This window comes from Microchirus variegatus, assembly GCF_963457635.1.
Source record: "Microchirus variegatus genome assembly, chromosome: 13".
Taxonomy (NCBI): Eukaryota; Metazoa; Chordata; class Actinopteri; order Pleuronectiformes; family Soleidae; genus Microchirus; species Microchirus variegatus.
Window position 1 is genome coordinate 18,288,196 of NC_139814.1, and position 21,773 is coordinate 18,309,968.

General features: G+C 42.5%; 1 protein-coding gene across 1 annotated transcript in view; it reads right to left on the bottom strand.

The window, feature by feature from the left end:
• The window catches only part of csmd2 (CUB and Sushi multiple domains 2), a gene marked incomplete at both ends in the record, with an annotated part of 204,926 nt that overhangs the window by 150,973 nt on the left and 32,180 nt on the right, over window positions 1-21,773 (bottom strand). The window contains one exon of the mRNA XM_083900294.1: window positions 16,052-16,164. Coding sequence (XP_083756420.1) covers window positions 16,052-16,164 — 113 coding nt within the window. The remainder of the gene's footprint in view (window positions 1-16,051; window positions 16,165-21,773) is intronic.

Consider the following 21,773-nt stretch of genomic DNA (forward strand, 5'->3'; position numbering starts at 1 on the left):
GATTAAACGTTGGCCTCGGTACATCTTACTTCACTCGTCTCCCATCGTCCTTTCTCAATCCTCTCCCCAGCTTTTCTATTTCTTCCCATTTCCGTTCCACCCACTATCATCCTGATATGTATGTGGAAGTGACATTGTGAAATCGATCTCAACACACGTGCAGGTACATTAGCTCAACAAGCCGTTTCTGCTTTGTCAAGCACCGGTTCAATCAATGCCTCCTGTTTCCGACACACGGGTTGGACAAAGGCCTCTGGAAACTCCCCTCACTTTTGGTTAGAGAAGTTGAGGAATGCAAAATAGACCCCTCCAACAATTCACAGCTGAGTGTGTGTATGCAGGCATACTTTGTGCATTGTACAATACAAAATAAATATATGCACTGTGTACAAATACACCAACTGGCCAATTTATTACGGGAAACCTGTTCAGCAGCAGCAGAAGCTCAATGCTTTTAGGAATGTAGCCATTGTGAAGTCCAGAATGAGCATTAGAATGGGGAGGAAAGGTGATTTAAGTAACTTTGAACTTGATATAGCTTTTGGTTCCAGATGGGCTGGTGTGAGTATTTCAGAAACTGCTGATCTACTGGGATTATAACACACACACTTTACAGATTAGGGACAGTGAAAAAAAAAGAGTATATCCAGTACTGTTTACCTTATAATGTCTAAACTCAAAGAGGCAGACACATATCCATCCAGCCACGGTCTGAATGGTTTGGGGCAAGAGATTCAACTTTGAAATTTGAAATGTTTTGACTTATCGGAATTATCTGAGCGAGAGCTTAGCAGCGTCTTAAATTCTACAGTGGGAGTTGAGCACTTGAACCTCTGTACACACACATGATCAAACATGGATACAAACACAGACGTGTGTGAATGAACCCCAAGATATCCTCCTTTTTTTCCCAATACAGCAGGTGCAGTAAACAAAAAAAAAAAAAAGCCAGTTGCTGTGTGGGAGGCTTTGAGCTGTGAAGGGGAGCTCATACAGAATTGATGGCTGCCGACAATGTCTACACAACAGAATAATGTGCCATTCAGTAGCCATTCACTATATATGAGACTAAACTAAGAGGGATCAGGGAGCACGGGAGACCATGAAAGCCAGGAGACAGATGAGAGATGGGGTGGAAGGTGCGAGGAGGAGAGATCAACACATCTGTGCACAGCCTTCACTCTGTCTGACTCCAAGCATCTAAATCTCCCTGGCTTTTATGGGCTTATCCCTGCAATGACATGAGTCTTGCAAACAAAAATCGCCGAAATCCCAAAGTCCCTTTAACATGGACATGGTCAGAGGCAGGTCGCATCTGAAATGACCGGTAACTGCAATTGTTTACTGTCAAATTGCATCACTGAGACAGCTGCTGGCTGGTGCCACCGCATTAACACAGCGCCTTGTCCAAGATAATGCACGAAATGAGTAGATTCAGGCTTACATTGTGCACTGCAAGGATTTATTGTACATACAGTACTATAAACAATGGTACACAGTTAATTACAATGTAAAAACTTCAGCCTATGAATGAGGCAACTAAAATCTGCCGAGGAAATGTCGGTGTGACCAAAATATAGCATTTAACTGAAGTGTAGCAACGTTTTAAAAATCAGATATTAGTTTTCAAATTTAATTGAGAAAACAGAGCTTTGTAACGGTATCAGTTGATGCTCTGTTCCTCTTCCAGCCTGATGCCTTCATCAACAAAAATAAACACCCATCCTCAGGGGAGAAAAAGAGTAAAGAAATACATGAATAATAATCGTTTCAACACCAAATTTCGTGGTAAGCCAGCAGGTGTCAACACGATGTACAGACGACCAACCCTACTGTACATCCATGCACTTAGAGAAGGTCTTAAACCCACGAAAGGCCTTCTCTACTCCTATCGTCTCTCCACATTTTGTCTCCCCTCAGCCAATCCTCTCTCCCTTGCTCTGCAGGTTGCCTTGGAAACTGTGCCCACCAGAGAGGACACAGTGGAAAAGGGAGAGCGTTGATGTGAAAATATGCAGGTTTAAGGGTAACACAATAAAACTAACAAATCTCTTTACTTAGAGAGCAGGACAAAAAAAAAATCTATAAATCTTCTTCAGTTCCTCTTGAACACGTGCACTTCTCCCTCTCTAGGTCATCTCCTGGCGATGACAGGTTTATGATGTCATTTCATGCGTCACATGACAAGGATGTGGGGGTAAAGCCTTCGACGTACACATGAGGAGAAAATGCATCTTCCCGCTGTCACTTTTATGATGACTCTTGATTTTTTTGCTGGCTGCTATGATTTTTTTTTTTACGCTCCCCCCCCCAAGCAGCTGGGAATACGCCTGTATACTTTAGAAAGTAAACACTGCTCGTCATCAGGTCAGTGGTCAAACGCCAATTCAGACCCTGTGCCCTTTGAGTGACTTTAGTTTTCCATCAGTTCTGTTATCTGACTTGTGCAGAGAAAGAACAAAGTGATGGCTTGATGAGGAAAAGGTGCATTGGAAAGATGAATCAATACTTCCATTTAACCTTGACTTCCCCCCCTTAATCTTCTATGCTTTCTTTCTCCTTTCACAGAATTCTAATGTGTTTTATTTGCAGAAAAGTAAACAATGTCACCAAACATTAAAATAATAAATAATTTCCCAAAGTACAACAGAACAAAACAGAAACATTAAAACTCCAGGATCAGATTTAAGAGAGATGTCATTGAATTACTGGAGAAAGTTCACCCGTAATATCTCTCTCTCTATGTTGTGAGGCGAGGGAAGTCCTGATTCACTCCAAATCCACGGACTTTAATACCAAAAGCTAATCCATCAATGACTCTGTTCTCTGACATTGCTATTGATACTCATCTAACAATGTGCTGCAGTGATAATATAATACGCAAATTCTCATTATCGGCTGCGGCTGCTGCGTTAAAGACAGGCACCCGTTGATATACAATCAATACAAATGTATTACGAATACAGTGTCTCCCAGTATCTTAAGTCTTTCTGGAGTAAACATTCTGTATCAGATGAAGCCTCTTAACTTCCCGCAGCTCTGTATTTGGCTCAACTCCGACTCACAGCGTTGCCTTTAGTCCGTACGCTCCGCTTCCCTTCTTAAATCATCCTGTCATCCTCATTTCCCATGGTCACATTTTTTAAACCAAGTGCCTGATCTGTTTGTATGGCAGCCGGCGATACGTTACAGTTTATTTTATTTTTTTATAGGGGCTCAGGTTGTCTGTGCCACCATATGAGCAAATAAGTGAGTGATGATTCCCAATTTGAATGGACGCTGCGACCTGTAATTTAAATGGTGCCACTGGATTTATTTGGATTGTTTGTTTGAATTTAGCCCTTCAACCACCAACAAGCATATCAAGACCTATTGTAAGACTATAATAGGCTAATTATTGAATTGCAGTTCTATGGGATGAGTCATTTAATTACAAAATCCATTGAATTGCTGTTTTTCCCACACATGGCTAATGCACTGTAGCAAGACCGATTCCCACAATTTTGACTCACTTTGATAATCGCAGTACAATAATCCGTCAAAGCATGCCTTCCTCTCCCCCGAGTCAACACTCTTCTTATATTGGGTTTCCCCAAACACACAGCTATTTTTGGCATTATTTCCATTTCCCATGAGCCTTATAAAACATAATCATCCTATCCTTAAACTTTGTTAAACCCGTTTCTGTTTTCTGTTGCTTTTTGCAAACAAATCAGCAATGATGCAAGACAAATTAAAGGCTGCTCTGAAGAATCCGGGTGTGTATAAAGAGACCCATGGTAAACATCATAAATAAACCACATGCTCATCCCACTGTCACTCAAACTACATCACATTATCTCTGTATGTAAATCTTCCCCTTTAAACTTGCACACAAAAAAATGCCAATTCTGCCTCCCACCCACTATTACAGCGACGGCTCGCTTAGAAAACCTCCGCGTCTCCTCCTGTTGACACACACCTCAGCTTGCTCCCAGTCTTTGCATCATTACACCGTGCAGCAACCATGAATTAAGGCCTCAAATAAAGCACCCTGTGATGTCAAATGATGGGTAAGAGACAAAAAACAGGTGTGCCTTCACTCCACGCTTCAGTGATGGCGTGTTTTTTTTTTCCGCAGCTGGGCTTGTCAGGCACACGCAAGGAAACATGGCATCTTTGTGTGACTCGAGAAAGTATTTCGTCTACACCTGCAACAGTCTGTGGAGCAAGGTTTGTTTTTTTTGTTGTTGTTTCTGTTTTTTTTTTTTCGAAGACACCTCCCCATTGTCCCGCTTCCCTCCAGTAAATCAACATGAAATGACCCGAGCTGTCTCTGTGGCTGCGAGTCAAAACAACGTGAAATGCAACCGAGTACAGCAAACATTGATTCTCTATAAGTGAAGGAGGGAAAAGAACAAAACAACGCTGACCCATATGATTGTGTTCAGGGAATGATATTTTGCAGGTGTGTGTGTGTGTTTTGAGATTCTACATTTAAAGATTTATCATCGCAGTGACACAATCCGACACAATGAAACACAGAACAATATCGGCAGAGACATAGTAGCAACCTTACGATGACACTTGGGTTCGACTATACTCACAACTTCCCAGAGCCTTACATTTGAACTTTGACTTTTAGGTGGCTAACAAGTGACTGCTCAACAGTCGATAAGGTCTGAGAGGGATGAGTGGAGGGAATTGGTAATGGCTGATCGATAAGTCTGGTCTGATGTATGGCTGCACATTTACACCGGCCTAGTAAATGGAGAAATGATTAAACACAGCAGCCGAGAAGGAGCCCGTTGATTGATATCAATTAAAGTGATGGGAGAGCGAGAGAAAGCACTGGTTACTCTTCAAAATGGTATTTCATCTTAGATGGTAACATGCACTGCAAGGGAATCTTAATGGTGTTCGAAGTTACTTACTGCTTCATGATAAACCGAGTTTATAGATTAGGGTTTTACACTGTTTTTCCCTTCAACAGCTGAATATGTTCTAGGTCAGCGAGCTGCCACTGCAGAGAAGAGAGTGAATGTACCGTTATAAACGATACCGCTCGACACTTTTAGATGTAAACGTATGATGGCATCGCCTGTACGTTCCTGTGCATCTCCATAATAACAACATATCGGCCACCCACCTGCTGAACCCTTTAGGTGCTTTATTCTCACCCACCTCCTTTCTCTCTCTCTCTATAGATGTGTTTTCATTTAACTGTATTGCAAATTTGAAGTGGATTTATTTGATAAAAGGAAAACGCACATTGATGTGTTTCCATCAACTCCCATCAAGCAAAAATATTAGACATTTGTTCACCAAGATAAGTGGTGGTTGGTGCCAAAGTCCATGCCAGTATATGTTGGGCTTTTGATGCTGTAGTATTAAATCTTCTCATCCACTGCAGAAGTCCATCATGTTTTGTCATCACACATTTTATCCTAATCAAATAATTGTTGTGTTTTGATTTGGAAATTACAATTTCTATTATTGCGCAGGTTATTTAATTGTCAGTATGTCCACTGTTGTTGCCTGTGTGAGATTGGACACAAAATTCACTCCAAAGTCTGAACCTTTTCTGCCATATTGCTTACACTCGGTACATAATCCTTGAAGAAGAAAACGCCAGTTACACATTCAAAGAAAATGGAAAACACAGTAGGTCACACAGCTTCCTGTCAGACACAGCAAACAGTTGACTCTGTGCTGCTTGTGTGTGTCATTAAAAAAACCAAAAAAAACCATGCACAATAAATGAGATTCATCACCTTGGTTTCAAATGCGATCACACACTTCGACATATTGTGCACACATGAGCGCGCACTCATGCGTATGCAGTGGCACGTCTCTACCAGATCCCGGCTCAGAAACAATGACACCCTAATTCGAAGACAATACAGGCACTAATCCACACAAAAAGGGATTGTTCGGTGTGACAAATGTGGGAGGGATGGGTAAGAAAAGAGTGAGTACGCTAACAAGCAATGGAGGCTAATCCTGATGAGAGATAGAGGCCTGGAGAGGGGAATAAAAAATGACTAACAGGAAGGGCAAGACAGGAGGAGCAGGAGAGGAAGAAGGAGGTTCAATGCACCTATGACAATCCTCCACACAACGTACACATGCATGCGTGTACAATCCATACACACAAGGTGACTTATCTGAAGTTTATTGGCTTTTGCAATTCACACTGGCCCAACTTCAAAAGCTCGGCAAAGTAATTCATTTACTCTGTGACTGAAAAATAAAGTACGTCATTTGGATAATGAACTCACTTTTATTGATGATATTGAACACGTCGTGCACAGAACTGAATTCATTCCCCCTCAAAAAAAAAAGCCAGTCTTTGAAAAGGGGGGCAGCGAATTAAAAGGGGAACTATCACCCTTACACAAGATGCCTGATGGGGGTTACCTCGGGCTGGAAATAATTACATCAAAGTCTATCACCCAGTGGGCTGAGATGACATTTACAAAGGTGCTTAATTACACACTTCCATAAAGTGGTGGAATAAGTGTGCCAGACCGGTACGTGACAATAAACAGTGGAGGGAAAACAACACTAGCAACCTTTCGGAGAAGTCAAATAAAACAAGAAGAGGGGATGATGTGAGCTGGGTGACATTTTAGGCAGTCAAAACAAGAGCAATTTAGGTTATTGGTGCTTATTTGGCAGATGAGCTCCCTTACTAAAACATACAATAGTTGTGCAAAAGGGCAAAGGGCTGTGTGTGGGTCATGAAAGAAAGGGAATGTCGTTTGTTCTTGACCTTGTTTTCATAATGTGTCACCAGAAAGGAGAAATTGCTTCTGTGAAGCAATACTACCAGACATGACTGAGGGAGTGTTTCTAGCCCAGTCGCACAGGGACATGCAGGGACAAGAAACATCTATCCTTTAGAAGACACAATCATTTCTTGTGTGCAATGTGGGAAGTTAACTGGGCAACACAAGATGGAAATTCTCAGTATCACAAAGAGAGTGTTATATTAACTCATTTGATAATGGTTTTAAGGTAGCAGACATCTATTTTTCATGTTAAAGTTACAGACGGCAGTGTTGCTATTGTCCATCTACCTGAATCACGCTCTATACTTTATATGACGCTGGACAAAAATCCCAGTCTTTTAAACTAAACTCTAGAAATGAGCAGTGTTTGAATCAGCAAGGGAGCGAATTCAGCCCCTGAATGACTCACTGCTCTGCAGTGTGTAGCACAGGTGTGCAGTGGCTGCAGCAATGATGGTTAGCAGAAACAACTGATGTCAAAAAAAGTCAGATCAGATTACTAAGTGGATTTAGGTGAATTAATCATTCATATCAATGCAGATCTCAGTGGTACAGTTGATTGCGGTAATCGAGCACAAACACGGTGACCAAAGGAAAAAAATAAAATAACGATGTACAACAGGAATGAGTTTAAAAGTAACAAGAGCCAAACACATGGTTTGATCAAACGACTTTCTTGTTTGAATTAGTTTCAAAGATTAACACGGCCATACTCTCTATCTTTTGATCTGCCTCTCTTCCTTTGAGCTAACCTCCCTTCTCCACCATCGTCACCCCCACCAACCCCAACCCCGACCCCAACCCACCCCACGTCTTCTTCAACATCTCCCTCTGCCTTTGTTTGGATGCAGTGAGGGTAGGCCCTGTCTGCCAGTGTGCATCCTGTCAGTGTGAAGGCAGCAGGGAGCGCACTGGGCCTTTCACAGAAGCCAAACAAAGACAGACATGCAAGGAACCCTTTAGTGTTCACTTTCGTCGATACTGCACACAATATTCTGCAACCGGTATGCACATTATAGAAGTCCGCTGCAGAACCGCACACACAGACTGATACACAACTAGTCCCTTCTCTACATGGTCAGTTATAAAATCCCAGTCCTTGAATGCACAAGTCTGCTTATGATTACTTGATCTCACAACCACCCCATTACTGCAATTCAGTCGACTTAACTGTAGAAACCACATACTCACGCCTCCTGCTGCACCAGCACATACATAAATAATACAAAAAAATTGGTTAACCCAGTCACAAGAAGACAACCTTAGGATACATGCCTGAAAGCAAACCGAGACTCAATGACATGAGATATGTATCGCTCAGAAAGACTGACGGATGTCTGGACCGCATATCACTTCTTGAATTTGAGCAGCGTGTACATGACCGTGTCCTGGGGCGAATCACACCTACTTGAGTAGCATCCACTGCAGAAGCACACGCATATATTAAGACACACACATACATTTATTTAGCTCTCGGATCACGTACTGTAGGCTTGCTTTGTGAATAATTTTAAAACCCCTATACATATATTTATATGACGAGTGCATCCAATATGTCTGGCGATTTGCTTCGCCTGTGTCGGTGTTTATGTAGTTTCTCATTCATGCCGGCATTGTTTTGATTTGCAAACAGATACATCAGAGTGAAAATGGATCGCGAGTGGTTACTTGCGATGTAAAGGCCTGCTATGAATTGACAATCATATTGATTATTGTCATGCCCTGCGAGAAACAAGATGTTTAATTGCGTACGCAGGCAGCTGTGGAGAACTGGTGTCATATAGGCGGTAGACATAATGTTTGCCCCGCAAACAAAACTCACCTGAAGCCACGGGTTCACGTAGGAAGCGTGACCTTTCAATACATGCACCACCGAGCAGTAGAGGCCATGTTTGAGTATGGAACCCCTCTGACCACGTGTGTCAGTGGGTCTGCTCGGATGTGTACTGTGTGCAAATTTGCCCGTGTGTCTCGAGATGCTGTGAAAGCATTCCCTTATCTGGGGAGCACAGACTGACCACAGACTGGACCCTGTCTTGCTGCCCGTTCACCCAAAAAACAAATAGAGGGCAAAGATGGAATAAGGCTAGAGACCAAACACACACACACACATACACATACACCAACAAAAAAACAAAAAAAAACAAAGTGCATCTTGCAGTGCTCTACAGAGCAGACTTGTCTGCCGATGACTTGCGGGGAAATGGGAACTGTCAAGAGCTCTCTTAGCTCATGTCAGTTCTATAAAAAGCTAAAATGGAATACAGAAAATATAAAAAAATAATCCCAAAAATGGCTCGGATGTGGGCTCCAGCATCAAATATTAACATTATATGAAGCGGGGGAGAGAAGCAGCTGCTTGTGTTTCCGCGGCTTCACTATCATCTCAGCTCAACCACAGCAGTGATTTCAGGTTGGGAAACAACACGACGCACAATTTACGTTTCAACTAAGTGCAAAGGAGCTGGGATTCAACTTGACCTTTTTTTTTTTCCCCCCCCGATGAGCATGCACATAAATTATTTCTATTCAGCAAAATACATTTTACTGCGTCTGTGGAGTGCGGATAATACACGGTTTTGTTTTTTTTTCTTGTATCACTATGCATTTTTTCAAATGAATAAACTGTGCTAATCAACATTTCTTGAGAGCTGTCTGTGTTTTCTGAGGTAATGACATGCTGATGTTGGAGATTGACGTGTGCGCTCGTGCACGTTTGTGCAGAGTTGTGTGTACGGGTAAGAGAGAGAGCGAGCCATAACAAACTTCATTAGGCTGACGCGGAACTGCCGCTCAACAATCACCGATTAATTGCGCGTCAGAAGCATTTAACGGTCAGACATGCTGGCAGCCAATTCTCATGCCAGACACTAACAACATCTCCAATCTGCCACGGAGGATTGCTCTGCTTACACACACATGTGCCAGGTCATCCATAATTTCGGAGAAAATACATGTGGTTAAAAAAAAAAAATCACGGCCGTAACAGCTGGCCTTCCATTGGGAGTAAACCCTGCACCATGTGAAGAAATGTATCCAGTATACATAAACGGACCCAATTATTGTTTGGGAGCAGTTTTTTTAATTTGTGCAGCGAGTTTCATGGCGACATTAGAATGCCACTCTGCTCTCAGAGCAGGTGTGCAATAATACGCTCCTGTGAGAATCACCCGTTTTGTTTGTGGGTTTTTTTTTGTTGTTGACTGAATCTCTACATCTTTTTTTGACGGTTACATTTCGAAATCAGGATAGGCTCGGTAAAATAAATGAGAATTTCATCCAGTTCAAAAAAGCTAATGGAAAAAAAGATGCAGAAATGACTTGTGTGTTTGTGTACGTGCATGTTTTATTATGACTTTATCGGAGGCTTGCAAGGCTAACCGTCAAATAATATTTTCTCGGTAATAATAAAGAAAGATGTTGATGAAAATCTTTCACAAGGCCAAGGTTTTACCTTCTTTGAAGCTGGAAATAAGACCCCGTTGATTTCAGATGACATGCAAAGTGAACACAGTGATATTTCTCAGCGGGATATGGTTTGGGAAACAAAAATATCAAGTTTTAAAGGTTTCTGTTTGAATGCAAAAACATCCATGTGATGCAATATTTCACATCTGTAAAAACCGATTTCAAAGAAATGCTAAATTTCCAACAATGTCTCCATGTGTCCTCGTGGGCATGGGCAGGGCATTAGAGTGCACTGGAGAGTTGCTTCCTGCAGAGTTATTACATAACCAGTAAGCAGAGTAATAAGACTAAAATATTTTTTTATGATCATGCTTAAAAGAAAATTACCTCCTCATCCCTTTTTTAATCTCCCATCATAATTAGAGGTTGAGTTGTCACGACAGCACAACATGCCAGTATACCATGCCTCTCTCAAAATTGTAAATTATTATGATTATTAGTAATTGTCACTTAGTGTTGCCTCACTCATCGGAGACGTTCCAGCCGATCTTAAAAGCCGAGCTCTATTTAAAACCGTGCAGCTGTGGCGAGCGGAAGGCAGCATTGGATGTCTGGTTATCGCAGCTCGAGCACAGTGCATTCATAAACCGCAGTGTTATGAACGCTCCTTTACATGTGCTCATATTTCTGTAGAGTCATTGCTGTGTTTACACAAATTCCGGCACAACAGTTTCAATTTGATTAAGTCGATGATGCGGATCAGTGAGCATTAAACCCTCCAAACATCACTCCAGCTACGTTGTACTGTCTACAATGACAGCAAGAGCTCGCCAGACATTTAAGGTAAAGTGAAAAACAAAGGCTCCTTCAAATAACATGTATTCAAGAATGTAACAGATTGAATTTCCATAACAAAACAAAACAACAACTTGTGCAACTACCTAATGCTCGATGACTGCAGTACGAAAAGCTTCAAAATCACTTAACTGCCACTACGGTGACTTTCCTACATCGTCTTTAAGTTGATATGAGGTTGCCGTAGTGGTTAGCACATTTGGCTTTGCAGTAAGAAGACCCGGGTGGGTTTTCTCTGGGTTCTCTGGTTTCCTCCCACAGTCCAAAAACATGCAATATGGGGATTAGGTCAATTGGACACTCTAAATTAACCATAGGTGCGAGAGTGTGTGATTGTTTGTCTACGTGTGTGTCCCTGTGATGGACTAGTGATCTGTCCAGGGTGTGACCCAGCCTATTGCCCTGTCAGCTGAGAATGGCACAGCTCCCCCCGCGACCCTCATGTGGAGGATAAAGCGGTAGAAGATGTATGGGTGTATGTATTATATGTTCTAAAGTGGTGAATACACGGACATGTCAAATGAGCGAGAATATCTTCAAAGCAGCCATGGGCTTTGACAAAGCAAATGCTACTCATTGTATACACTACACAGCAGGCCTAACAGCCATTGATAATATTGCAAAAAAGGCATCATGCTATTTAAAATGATTCACAACGATCCTATTTTGCACAAACAATTAGCAGGTAATAAAACCCCCTTCATTTAAAGGCATAAAGCGGCCTTAATACACCCCCCCTTAGAGCAGGTGTGTTGTTAGATCATGGGGAGAGGAAATTTGATTTACACGGTCATCACACTTTGGTGTGGCACTCTCCTCCACTTAAGATGTGGAGTTTCCTTTCCTTTTTTTTTTTTTTCTCCAATTAAGCACAAGACTCATTCAAGCTTCAATGTACCCGCTCATCTACTCGGCCCCCACCTTCATCCTGCCCATGCCGATATGAACATGAAAGAGAGGGACGGTGGCTGAAGAGGAACAGATCGAGACATTACTGTGTAGACTATACTCTCATGTGACTAACTATGGTGAATTGCTAAAGAATATATTTATTCATAGAATGATCCTCGTGATTTCCGATTAAAAGCCCAGTACAACAAAAACATAGACTACAATGCAGAAGTACAATTTAAAACGATTTCCATGTCAGACACCTGCAGAGATTTAATGCTAGGGAGGCAGAGCTGCTTGAGTCGTGCTGCAAGGCTGGCTGTTTTTCTTTTTTTCTTTTTTTTTCAGCTGACCCAGTTGGGAGGCACATTGACTATGCAACTAAGACACTGACAGAGGAGAAACTTGGCAACACATGACTGGATAATCATTGTGGTACTTTAATATTCAAGAGAGGGCGGCAGAGTGAGGGATAACAGTCGGATAGGGGTAAAGAAATACTGGTGGCGCCGAGGTTGAGATTTGAGGTGAAGAAGAATGAAAAAAAAAACAGGGGGGAGAGAGGAGGAATAAGCGAGGAGAGAGAGAAAGATTGTGAGAGACAACGCTGCAATGGTGGAGCACACGGAATGCAGTAAGACGGGATAAAGCTTCTATTCCCAGTAGATATTTTCAGAAGCTCAGCACATGTTTCTAATTCCCTTTGCTTCTGTTAGACTCCTCCTCTGTAGCTACAGATTAAACATGAATAAAGACTTTTGTGAAGAGATGGGGAAGAGAAGGAGAAGAATAAGACCAAAAAAGGAGTCTGGTGGTTGCCATGGTGACAAGAGGGGAAAAAATTCCAGAGTGGTCTCGGCCATTACACGGTGTGTTGAGGAGATGGACTATGCAGCACTTAGACTTATTGCAGTGTGGGCTGGAACAGAGCAGATATCTAATATAGACGAGATGGGCTCACACCAAAATGGTGGATGGTTAGCGCAGGCCTAATAAAAAACGAGGGGGCAGAAAAGAAAATGCTGAGGTTTTTCAGCAGAAGCTGAACTGAGAGAAGCTGGTCAGTCAAAGAGAGCAGAAAAAAGAAATAATAAAGACATTTATTTTATAGAGTGAGTCAGTTTATCAGAGGGATCCTCGGCGGCATCGACGCAGAAGGCACACAGACAAATGTATGCACATAATGTGCACAGGGGCATAATCAGTGTTACATTTATCCCCCCTCCCACACTGCAAACACAGTACAGCCACTCTATTTAAGCCAAGAATAGCAGTTATTGTCTGTGACCATGCGGTGGCTCACACTTAATGGGCGGGCAAAACAGCCAAGGACAGGGCAGTGGTTTCTTGTCCAATCACGGGGACATTATGCTTCAAGCAGGATGAAGGACTGAAGGAAAACAATCATTTGTCATGACTAAAAAAAGCTTGTCCCTCTGCACAGAACACATACAGAACTATGTATATGTACTTGTGTTGCATTCGTGTATATTCTTTAATTTCCAAATGCATGGTCAGCTGTGAGGCAACCCAATTTATTCTTCCAAGTTCTTCACTCTTCTGGACATTATTTCGACGTTTGCCTCCGTCAGGACAAATGCTACACACACCGCTTGGGACATTTGTGTGAGCAGAAAAGAAGCAAACACGACAGCTGAGCGTATTATGCCACTGAACGGCATTAAAATGGGAAATTACGGGGATAACAAAGATGCACGGGAGTAAACTTCAGGTGACAGGCTACTTATGGCATAACTTGGTTCATAAAGGAGGACAACCGATGAGGACTTATTGACGATTGCTTTCTGCCAGACAATAAACAATATCATTTACTGTAGAATTTCATTCCTTTGCTCTCCCCATTGAATTTTATCACTGCAAAACGGTGCAACATTGTGTAGTTAGGGGGAGGAAATGATTGTGCAATAACATTTATTTAGAATAATATTTGGCTCAAATGGAGTGTAACAAACTACTCGTATAAACAACAGTTGTCGAAAACAGAGAACACAAAAAAAAAAAGGTGAAACAGACCTCTTATCTTCCTGTGGTTGAATACTGAGTACAGGAAAATGGATGCCAGCTTCAACTGGGACATCATTTCAGATCACCAGCTGACAGACACCAGGTGCCAGAAACTTCCTGAGAAGATTAGCAGCGAGGTTTCTAATTGTGCACAATCTCGTCGCCTGTTTTCAGACTTCTTCGCCGAACAATGTGAATTATTTCTAGCCGTGAACTAATCAAATCAAAGCACGACAGAGGCTCTGTGTCGGTGACTTTTGTTCAACACAAACAAGTGGATTGAGCAAACTCGTCGCGTGACAGTGCTTAACTCGGAAAAAAAATTAAATCTTGACATTAAATCGGTGGTATTTCCAAATATCACTGAAGGCCTGGTGACATATTACTCAGCAGCACTCAGAACTGAAGAAGCCTCTCGGCTAAGAGATGAGACATCTTCACGAAATTGAAGTCCGGTTGGTGCCGATTCAATGACTTTTGGAGATATCGAGTACTAACTTTGACCAACGCTTCATGGCTCTTTAACAGGTCTACCTCCAGCACAGGAGTCCTTGTGGAAATAATTTGTTGGCACATGAGTCTCACAGAACTATATACCTATATATATCCATGAGAAAAATAAAACTGTGATTAATAAAAGGAAACAGAAGAGAATATAGCAGTGCAGGATGCCGTATATATATAAGATAATAGTGAAATAAAAGGTAACTGGCGGGGGGTCTTGCATCAAGATAAGTGCACTGATGCTGTGCTTTGCATTATCTCCTGTAATCTACAAGGCAGTATCACCTGACATGACGGGGGGGGGGGCTTACTCTTTTCCCATGTGGCATGCATCATGAGCGTCATATGAAGTGGTTGATGGGTAATAACGGCTTCGCAATTATTCCCCCGTCGCTCGATACTACCTCCACCCCCCGTCGCCACCACCACACTCTCTGTTTTTCTGTCTTTTTTGGATTGAAGAGTCACATCAGGGGTGCCCAAGCTTTTTTTTTTTTTTTTTTTAAATCGAGATCTACTTTAAAAGTTTCTAGTCTTTGGAGATCTACTAGTTCACGTAAAATGACGTAATTACAAACCTTGGCACTGGGAAAAGGAAGCTAGTTTCTTGTAGTCAGGGCAGTAGGAACTGTCCCAGAATTAGTCCAATATAGACTAGTTTGGCATCCAGGATATACACAAATTCCCTTTATAAAAAACACGAGTGACCTGATCGCAGGCAGATCACGCTAAGTACGGTGTATAAAAACACTACCAAAATCAATAAATGACAGCATTAAACTGCAAAAACAAACCACTTCAAGGTCAGAACGTATTCAAGTCTAAGAGTTTTGTTTTACCTGGTGTGAAATAAAGGAACAACACACCAATTGGCTCCCGGCGGAGTCCGTAAACTCCTGACAAAATGTCTCTTTGTGCTTTTATCGTTGGTTTTATTTAGTCACGCAACGCGGTCTCAGGCCTCCCGAGTCGCTCCACGTTGCTCCATCGAGCCACATCCCCACATTCACAATATCTCAAAAAGACTGACAAACCCCTGTCAGGTAATTAGCCTAATTAGTCACTGGCTTGTATTTCCTTTCTCCTCCCTGGGCTCGCCTTTCCCTCCTGCGTGGGCTTGAAGAGTGCCATCATTAATATCATCCCACCATGGGTCATAAAGCATTCCACGTCACTGTGATAAAGGTCCCTGTCCTGGCCTGGGGAGGAGGAGATGATAAGAAAGCAGGATTGAATGGCTTTCAATTAAATCATCTGATGATGCAATTATAGTTGGGAGTGCACTTCTACCTTTGTGCCCACGACATGAATCTCAGTATTCAGTGTATTCTCTCCTTGGTGCTTTGTTTTCTTTCATTTTCATAGGCACGTCAAACCTCGGCAGGAGAAGCTCAAAATAACGGTCAATCATCAACATAAGTGCAAAACAAAGTCGAGATAAATTAAGGATGCCTTAACTTTCTGTCAAACAGTCACAGATCCCTATCTGGCTAAGTAATTTGAATCCATCACATCCTTGTGCAGCAGGAAAAACAATACGCAACAATTATAATTGGTTATGTTGCCCAAAAAAACAAACAGTGCGGTTGTGTTACCTTCATAGGCAGCTTTAAATCCCTGCCCGCTGACTGCGTAGTCGGATAGAAGCCACAGTGTGAGCCTGGAGCCTGTGCTCACAATGGGTGAAGGCAGCTGGAACCCCGTTAACCTGAAAACAAATGGACAGAAGGACAATAATGGTCAGTCAGAAAAAAAAAAGGGGGGCCAATCAACTGCACAGTTGGTTGCAAGGTCAGGTACGAAACCCTGCTCGTTCTATCAGGCCAGCTGTTCCCTTGGGCATTCGGGGAGGACTTTTTTTTGTGTGTGTAACGAGACTCTGAATCATCCACAAATTATTAAAATGCCAAGACCTAAAGAGGAGAGGAACAAAAAACCCTCAAAAATATTCCTCTCCCTCAGTGAAGAAAGCAGAATCATAAATCCACAGTGGATTACAAACACAGCAGCTTATGTGGGGGAAAAGAACCCACAGATGAACAGACAACAAACATAAAACTGCCAAATTCTGAGTCAACAGACGAACCAAACTCATAACCAACCAGTTGTTTTTAGATGTGGAATCAACTTGAACAGTAAACACTTGCTATTTGTAGATTAGTGCAGTGCAGTGTCTGTCTTCACTCCTGAAAACCAATGTACTTCACTGTTGGTCCATCAGTAAAAACAACCTACTTCATTCAAACTTAATCCCTCAATCTTCCACTTGTCTGAAATTATTATTCAGACAAGTGGTGCTACATATTTGGCCAGAAGCTAACAGTAGCTCATAAAATAGCAGGGTGGCCGGCAGTGGCTGGTATCTCCGACTGAACATTTTAGCTATGGATGTCATCTCAGTAATGTGATGTTATCTCCTCTGAATCAGGTCTCCCGCTGTTTGTGCTGCAGCTGGTCCCTCCATTTGATGAAACTTCATTCTGAAGCAGTTGTAGAAGTCTAATGCTGGTCATTTACAACGTGCCTCTCTTCACTTCAAGTTTGGTCACATAGGAGGTGGCTGGAAACCACTTGTATGTGTCCGATACCGAGACTGACCTGTACCAATATATGAGCCTGATACAGTCATTTAACCTATTTCAAACGAATGAGCTGTTAACAATACAGTAACAATACACGTTTCTAATTTACTGGGTAAAGTCATGGATACTCCTTGAGTTTTTATGACCTGGTTGGAGTTTGCATGTTCTCCCTGTGTATGCTTGGGTTTTCTCAGGGTTCACAGTCCAAAAACATGCAGATTTGGTTTATTGAACACTCTACAATGACTGTAGATGTGAGCGTGAGAGTAAAAGGTTGTTTGTCTCTGTATGTGGCCCTGTGATGGACTGTATGTACCCACACCGTTCGCCCTATGTCAGCTGGGATTGGCAGGGGATTGGCAGGGGACCAGCGCCCCCCCGTGACCCATCGTGTGAAGGATAAATCGGTAGACGATGAGTGAGTGAGTCATGGATGTCAGTGTCCCCTAGTGGCTCGCACATATTTTATTTCCATCTTTAATTAAAGGTGCAGTATGTAAGACTAAAAGTGCTCGTGCCTCCTGTAAAAAAGTGTTGAAAGGATGCTTTGGCTGGTTTATGTGTTCAGGCAGCTGGAGAAACACGGTGGCAGAAGATGACAGCACTGTAAATATATATAAAAGTATATTCTACTATGCTGTGAAAAGCAAGTCATTTTTATTTTTGGATGTTAAATTCTGTTTTCTGTGAACAAACCCTTCTAAATCCTTATATATGTGCAGAAACAGAACATGTGGTCTCAGTGAACCGTCACCTTCTTGCTTCATGTTTTGTTCATCACTTCGTCAGTCACATGAGGTTCTCCTGAGATAATTGCAGGCCTCACGATGAGAGAAGATGCTTAATAAAACACTGTAACAACTAGTGTGTGGCAAATGAAACCTCTGAGGGACCAATAAACAGTGTACTAAAATTATGTTGGGAACAAGCTACATAGTTTGAGTAATGAGTCTTGTCTTATTAGCTTTCTGCAGCGGCGTTTACCACTTTCAGATATTAAATCCATTTAACATGTTTGCCACATACTGGAAGACACACACACACACACACACAAGCACGAAGCGAATAAAGCGAAGTAGGCACTAACCGTTCGTTGCCAAGTTTCATCCGTATCAAGAAGAATTTACAGATTTTAATAAAGGACAGTGTTGTTCACATTACTTTTGGCTCATCTTCGATATTTCCTTTCCCAAGTGTCACTTTAATTTTCATTTTCTGATCCCACATGGTGCCACCTCAAGGCATATGTAGCCGTCGCTTTACAGCCTGTTACATGCTTCCCTTTAATCCAATTGTGTTGAGAGGGCCCTAAATGTTTCACTTATACACATTAATCATCGCACTGGAGGTGGAGAGCAAAAAAACTGCAAAACACCAGTGTGGGAGAGATGAATTAGACCGAAAAGGGAAGAAGACTTAAACGTATGCGTGATTTCACTCCCCTCTGTCAGATTTGCCGCGGTGGGATATCGGCTAAACGAAGGGACACATGTTCATGCAAATAGCCCCTTCGCTGACCGCAAATTGAGTTGGGAAGCAGCCATCTTGTTTTTGGGGCGAAGGGATTCTTATCGCCTTGAAATTGTGATCATCCAGTAAAACCCAGATATGACCCAAATGTTTCTGAGCTATAGGGAGCAAACGAGATGGATACTCTCTAGAAACCACAAAATGAGCAGGCCTCACATGTGGAGGAGAGATTAAATATTGCCATGTGATATGGCCTGTATTGTGTGTGTGTGTGTGTGGGGGGGGGGGGGATTGCCTGCTGCCATCGAGGAAAAAAGATGCGAGATATGATTGCAACTGAGCGATACAAAAGAACGGATATGCAGCGCAGGTGTCTCAAGTGAGGGGTAAATTGATAGAGGTTGAATCAAAGGCAGTGACGGACAGGAGGGGAGAGATGAGTGAGGGAAAACAGTTTTGGGGGGTGGGGAAAAAAAGCCTTTTTCATGTCATCGATCCTGTGTCTATGTGTGTAATTATTGGTTCAAAAAGTAAAGATTGCATTTATTGGATTGATTGATTGATTGCTGAGTAATCTGAGCAATAGGGACCTCTAAGAAGAACAGGTGCATTCACATTGGAGATTATATATTATGCTGTAGGTGTGTGTGTGTGTGTGTGTGTGAAAAGAGCAGAGGTCTATTAAGAGGGCTTTCCACCTGAGTAGCCTCAGCATCATCTCAATGAAGAACCTCTGCTTCCAATTATCCAACCAATGCCCATGGGAACAAGAGGGGTGGGAGGTGGGAGGTGGGGGAGACAGACAGTATATTTGCAGAACTATGGTCATACAGGAACTCTGCAGAGGTATTATAATGAGGAGACGGCGGGCGCTGAGACGCAGGGTGGTGAGGAAGACACATCGGTGTGTGATAAAATAGAAACCACGAGGCTACTTTGAGCGCGCGAGGGTGACTCACGGAGAGAAACCTCCATCATAAAGGCTTTCACGGCCACTCCGGGATTCATGCTTACGTAGTGTGCACACAAACACGCGCCCTTTTGTTCCTGTGAGCGCTTCCCAATGCACGCTCTTGCGTTTGTGACCTCGACAACCCGCGAAAATGTAGGAGTTTAGCAGGAGTTTAGACTAAATGAGGTCGTTCATCCTTAAAAATAAGTATCTCTGCGTGTGCGCACTTGAGGTGTTGGATAAGGATTGTGCTGATGCAGCTGATTTCCCACCAGAAGGAGGGATGAGGAAGGAAGGAAGATGAAAAGAGAGAGGGAGGAGGGAGGGCGGGGGGGAGAAACTGATACAGTGGCAACATTTTGATAGGTGAGTAGAAGAGAAGACGTTAGCCGATAAATGTACGGTGCTAAGAGAGGGAGAGAGAGTCAGTGTGTGTGCAATTCTATTTGTTAACTCTTTAACTCTTCTTTTTCTGACCTTGTCAGGACCTGCACTCATGGAGAACAAAAACTTGTCCTAATTAGAACCTAACTTCTGAGGAACTGGTTATGTTTAGTGCTTTTTTTTATTTGAACTGAGGTTGGGTTAGGGTTACGCATTTAAAATCAGGGAGAACTCTGTGTTTAGGCTGTCAGGATTAATGGAAGAATAGCTGCACAAATCTGTGTGTGTGTGTGCTCTTTCTACACAAAACCCTACAAGGATGTAACTTGTCATTGGTCAAGGACAGGGCAGTTCCACTTCATCTATTTACTTTTTGGCGAAAGAAAATGCTCCCAATGCTAAATTGGACTAATGCATACATTGGTTCAATAAATGACCAACACACAAACATAAAAAAAAATAATGCCACAGGTTGCATATATGCGTGTGAATGCATGAGTTACGACTTATTCTGCGTACAGTGGGCAAAAACAAGCCGACTGTGAAGCCTGGCAGAGGTTAAAATGTCATTCCATTCCCACACAGATGATTTGATTCCCCCAGTTAAGAGGAAGACTTTTGCGAGCAATTAGGTTGCATCTCCATCAGCTTTTCCCATCCTTTCTCTCTGGGTGAGCTGAAATGCACCAAATCATTTTCCTCAAGGGTGTGATCTTTTTTTATGGCCGGCATTCAGCGCTCTCTCTCTCTCTCTCTCTCTCTCTCTCTCTCTCTCCTCTCTCTCTCTTTCGGTTAAAACTCATGGTATTAAATGTGAAAGCTTGCAAATGTATTCATTAGTGGTTTGTTAGTAGTGTGTGCAGCAGAAGACCTCAACCCTTTAAAATGTTCATCATTGTAAAAGCGTGCGTGTGACAGTTTGAGTCACAGATTGCTGCTCGTTTTTCGTCCGTCTGTCCTACTGTAACATTGAAAAGTCGTCTTCCAGGTGTCGGCAAGACCCGAAAATAGCATTTGAAACCATCAACTAAATGTTTCCTGACATTATAAATCAAGTGCGATGGAGGCACATTGTCTCATAGTCTTCCATTCAAATGGAGTTCTTTTGGCACCCGGTGACTAACTGCTGCTTCCGTCCCGCTGCCTCCGCTTCATTTTTCAAACCGGAAGGTCTATGGGACGCAACAATTTGTAAATCAGATCCCACCCAAGCATCAACATTTTAAACAGGACCGGCATCCGTCTGAATCAAACAGGCTAACTGCAGTGTCTTTCTCCTGAGAGTAGATATCACAAACGGCTTGTTAATATTCATGCGCGCGCGCACGTGTCTGTGTGTGTGTGTGTGTGTGTGCGACACCACAAGGTATTTGCACATTGAGGTTGAGCAGCGATGGCGGAGAGTCTCTCAGATGTCTCTCACGCTGAATGCTGATGTTGAGATAATCAACCGCAGTCAGCGCCAACTGAGAGACGAACCGCAGTGAAGTCATTAACAACCTAGTGTCTCGGGAGGAGGCAGCGAGAGAGGGAGTGTTTGATATAAGGGCGTGAGAGAGGAAGAAGGAACATTAGTAAGGGATCAGATGAAGCCAAAAAAGTCAAACATTACATCGGCAAAATAATTGAACATGAACTTTTGAGCGGAGAGCGAAATCACAGAGAGTGAATGATTTTCTAAAAAAAAAAAAAACACAAGAGTGATTGAATGACGTGTCCACGTTCGGGCCATGAAAATATACAGGCGGCAACACGGGGACTGATTAGTTGTCACTGGCTGCACACAATTACCAAAGTCATCAGCAGTTAAACTAAAGGATGTGTTTGTATGACAGAGAGGACGAGTTATGGAACAGTGTACGGGGCAGCTTTACTAGAGCTACGTGATCCCTGCTCTTAAATTATATGTATTCCTTCCATCCATTTCTA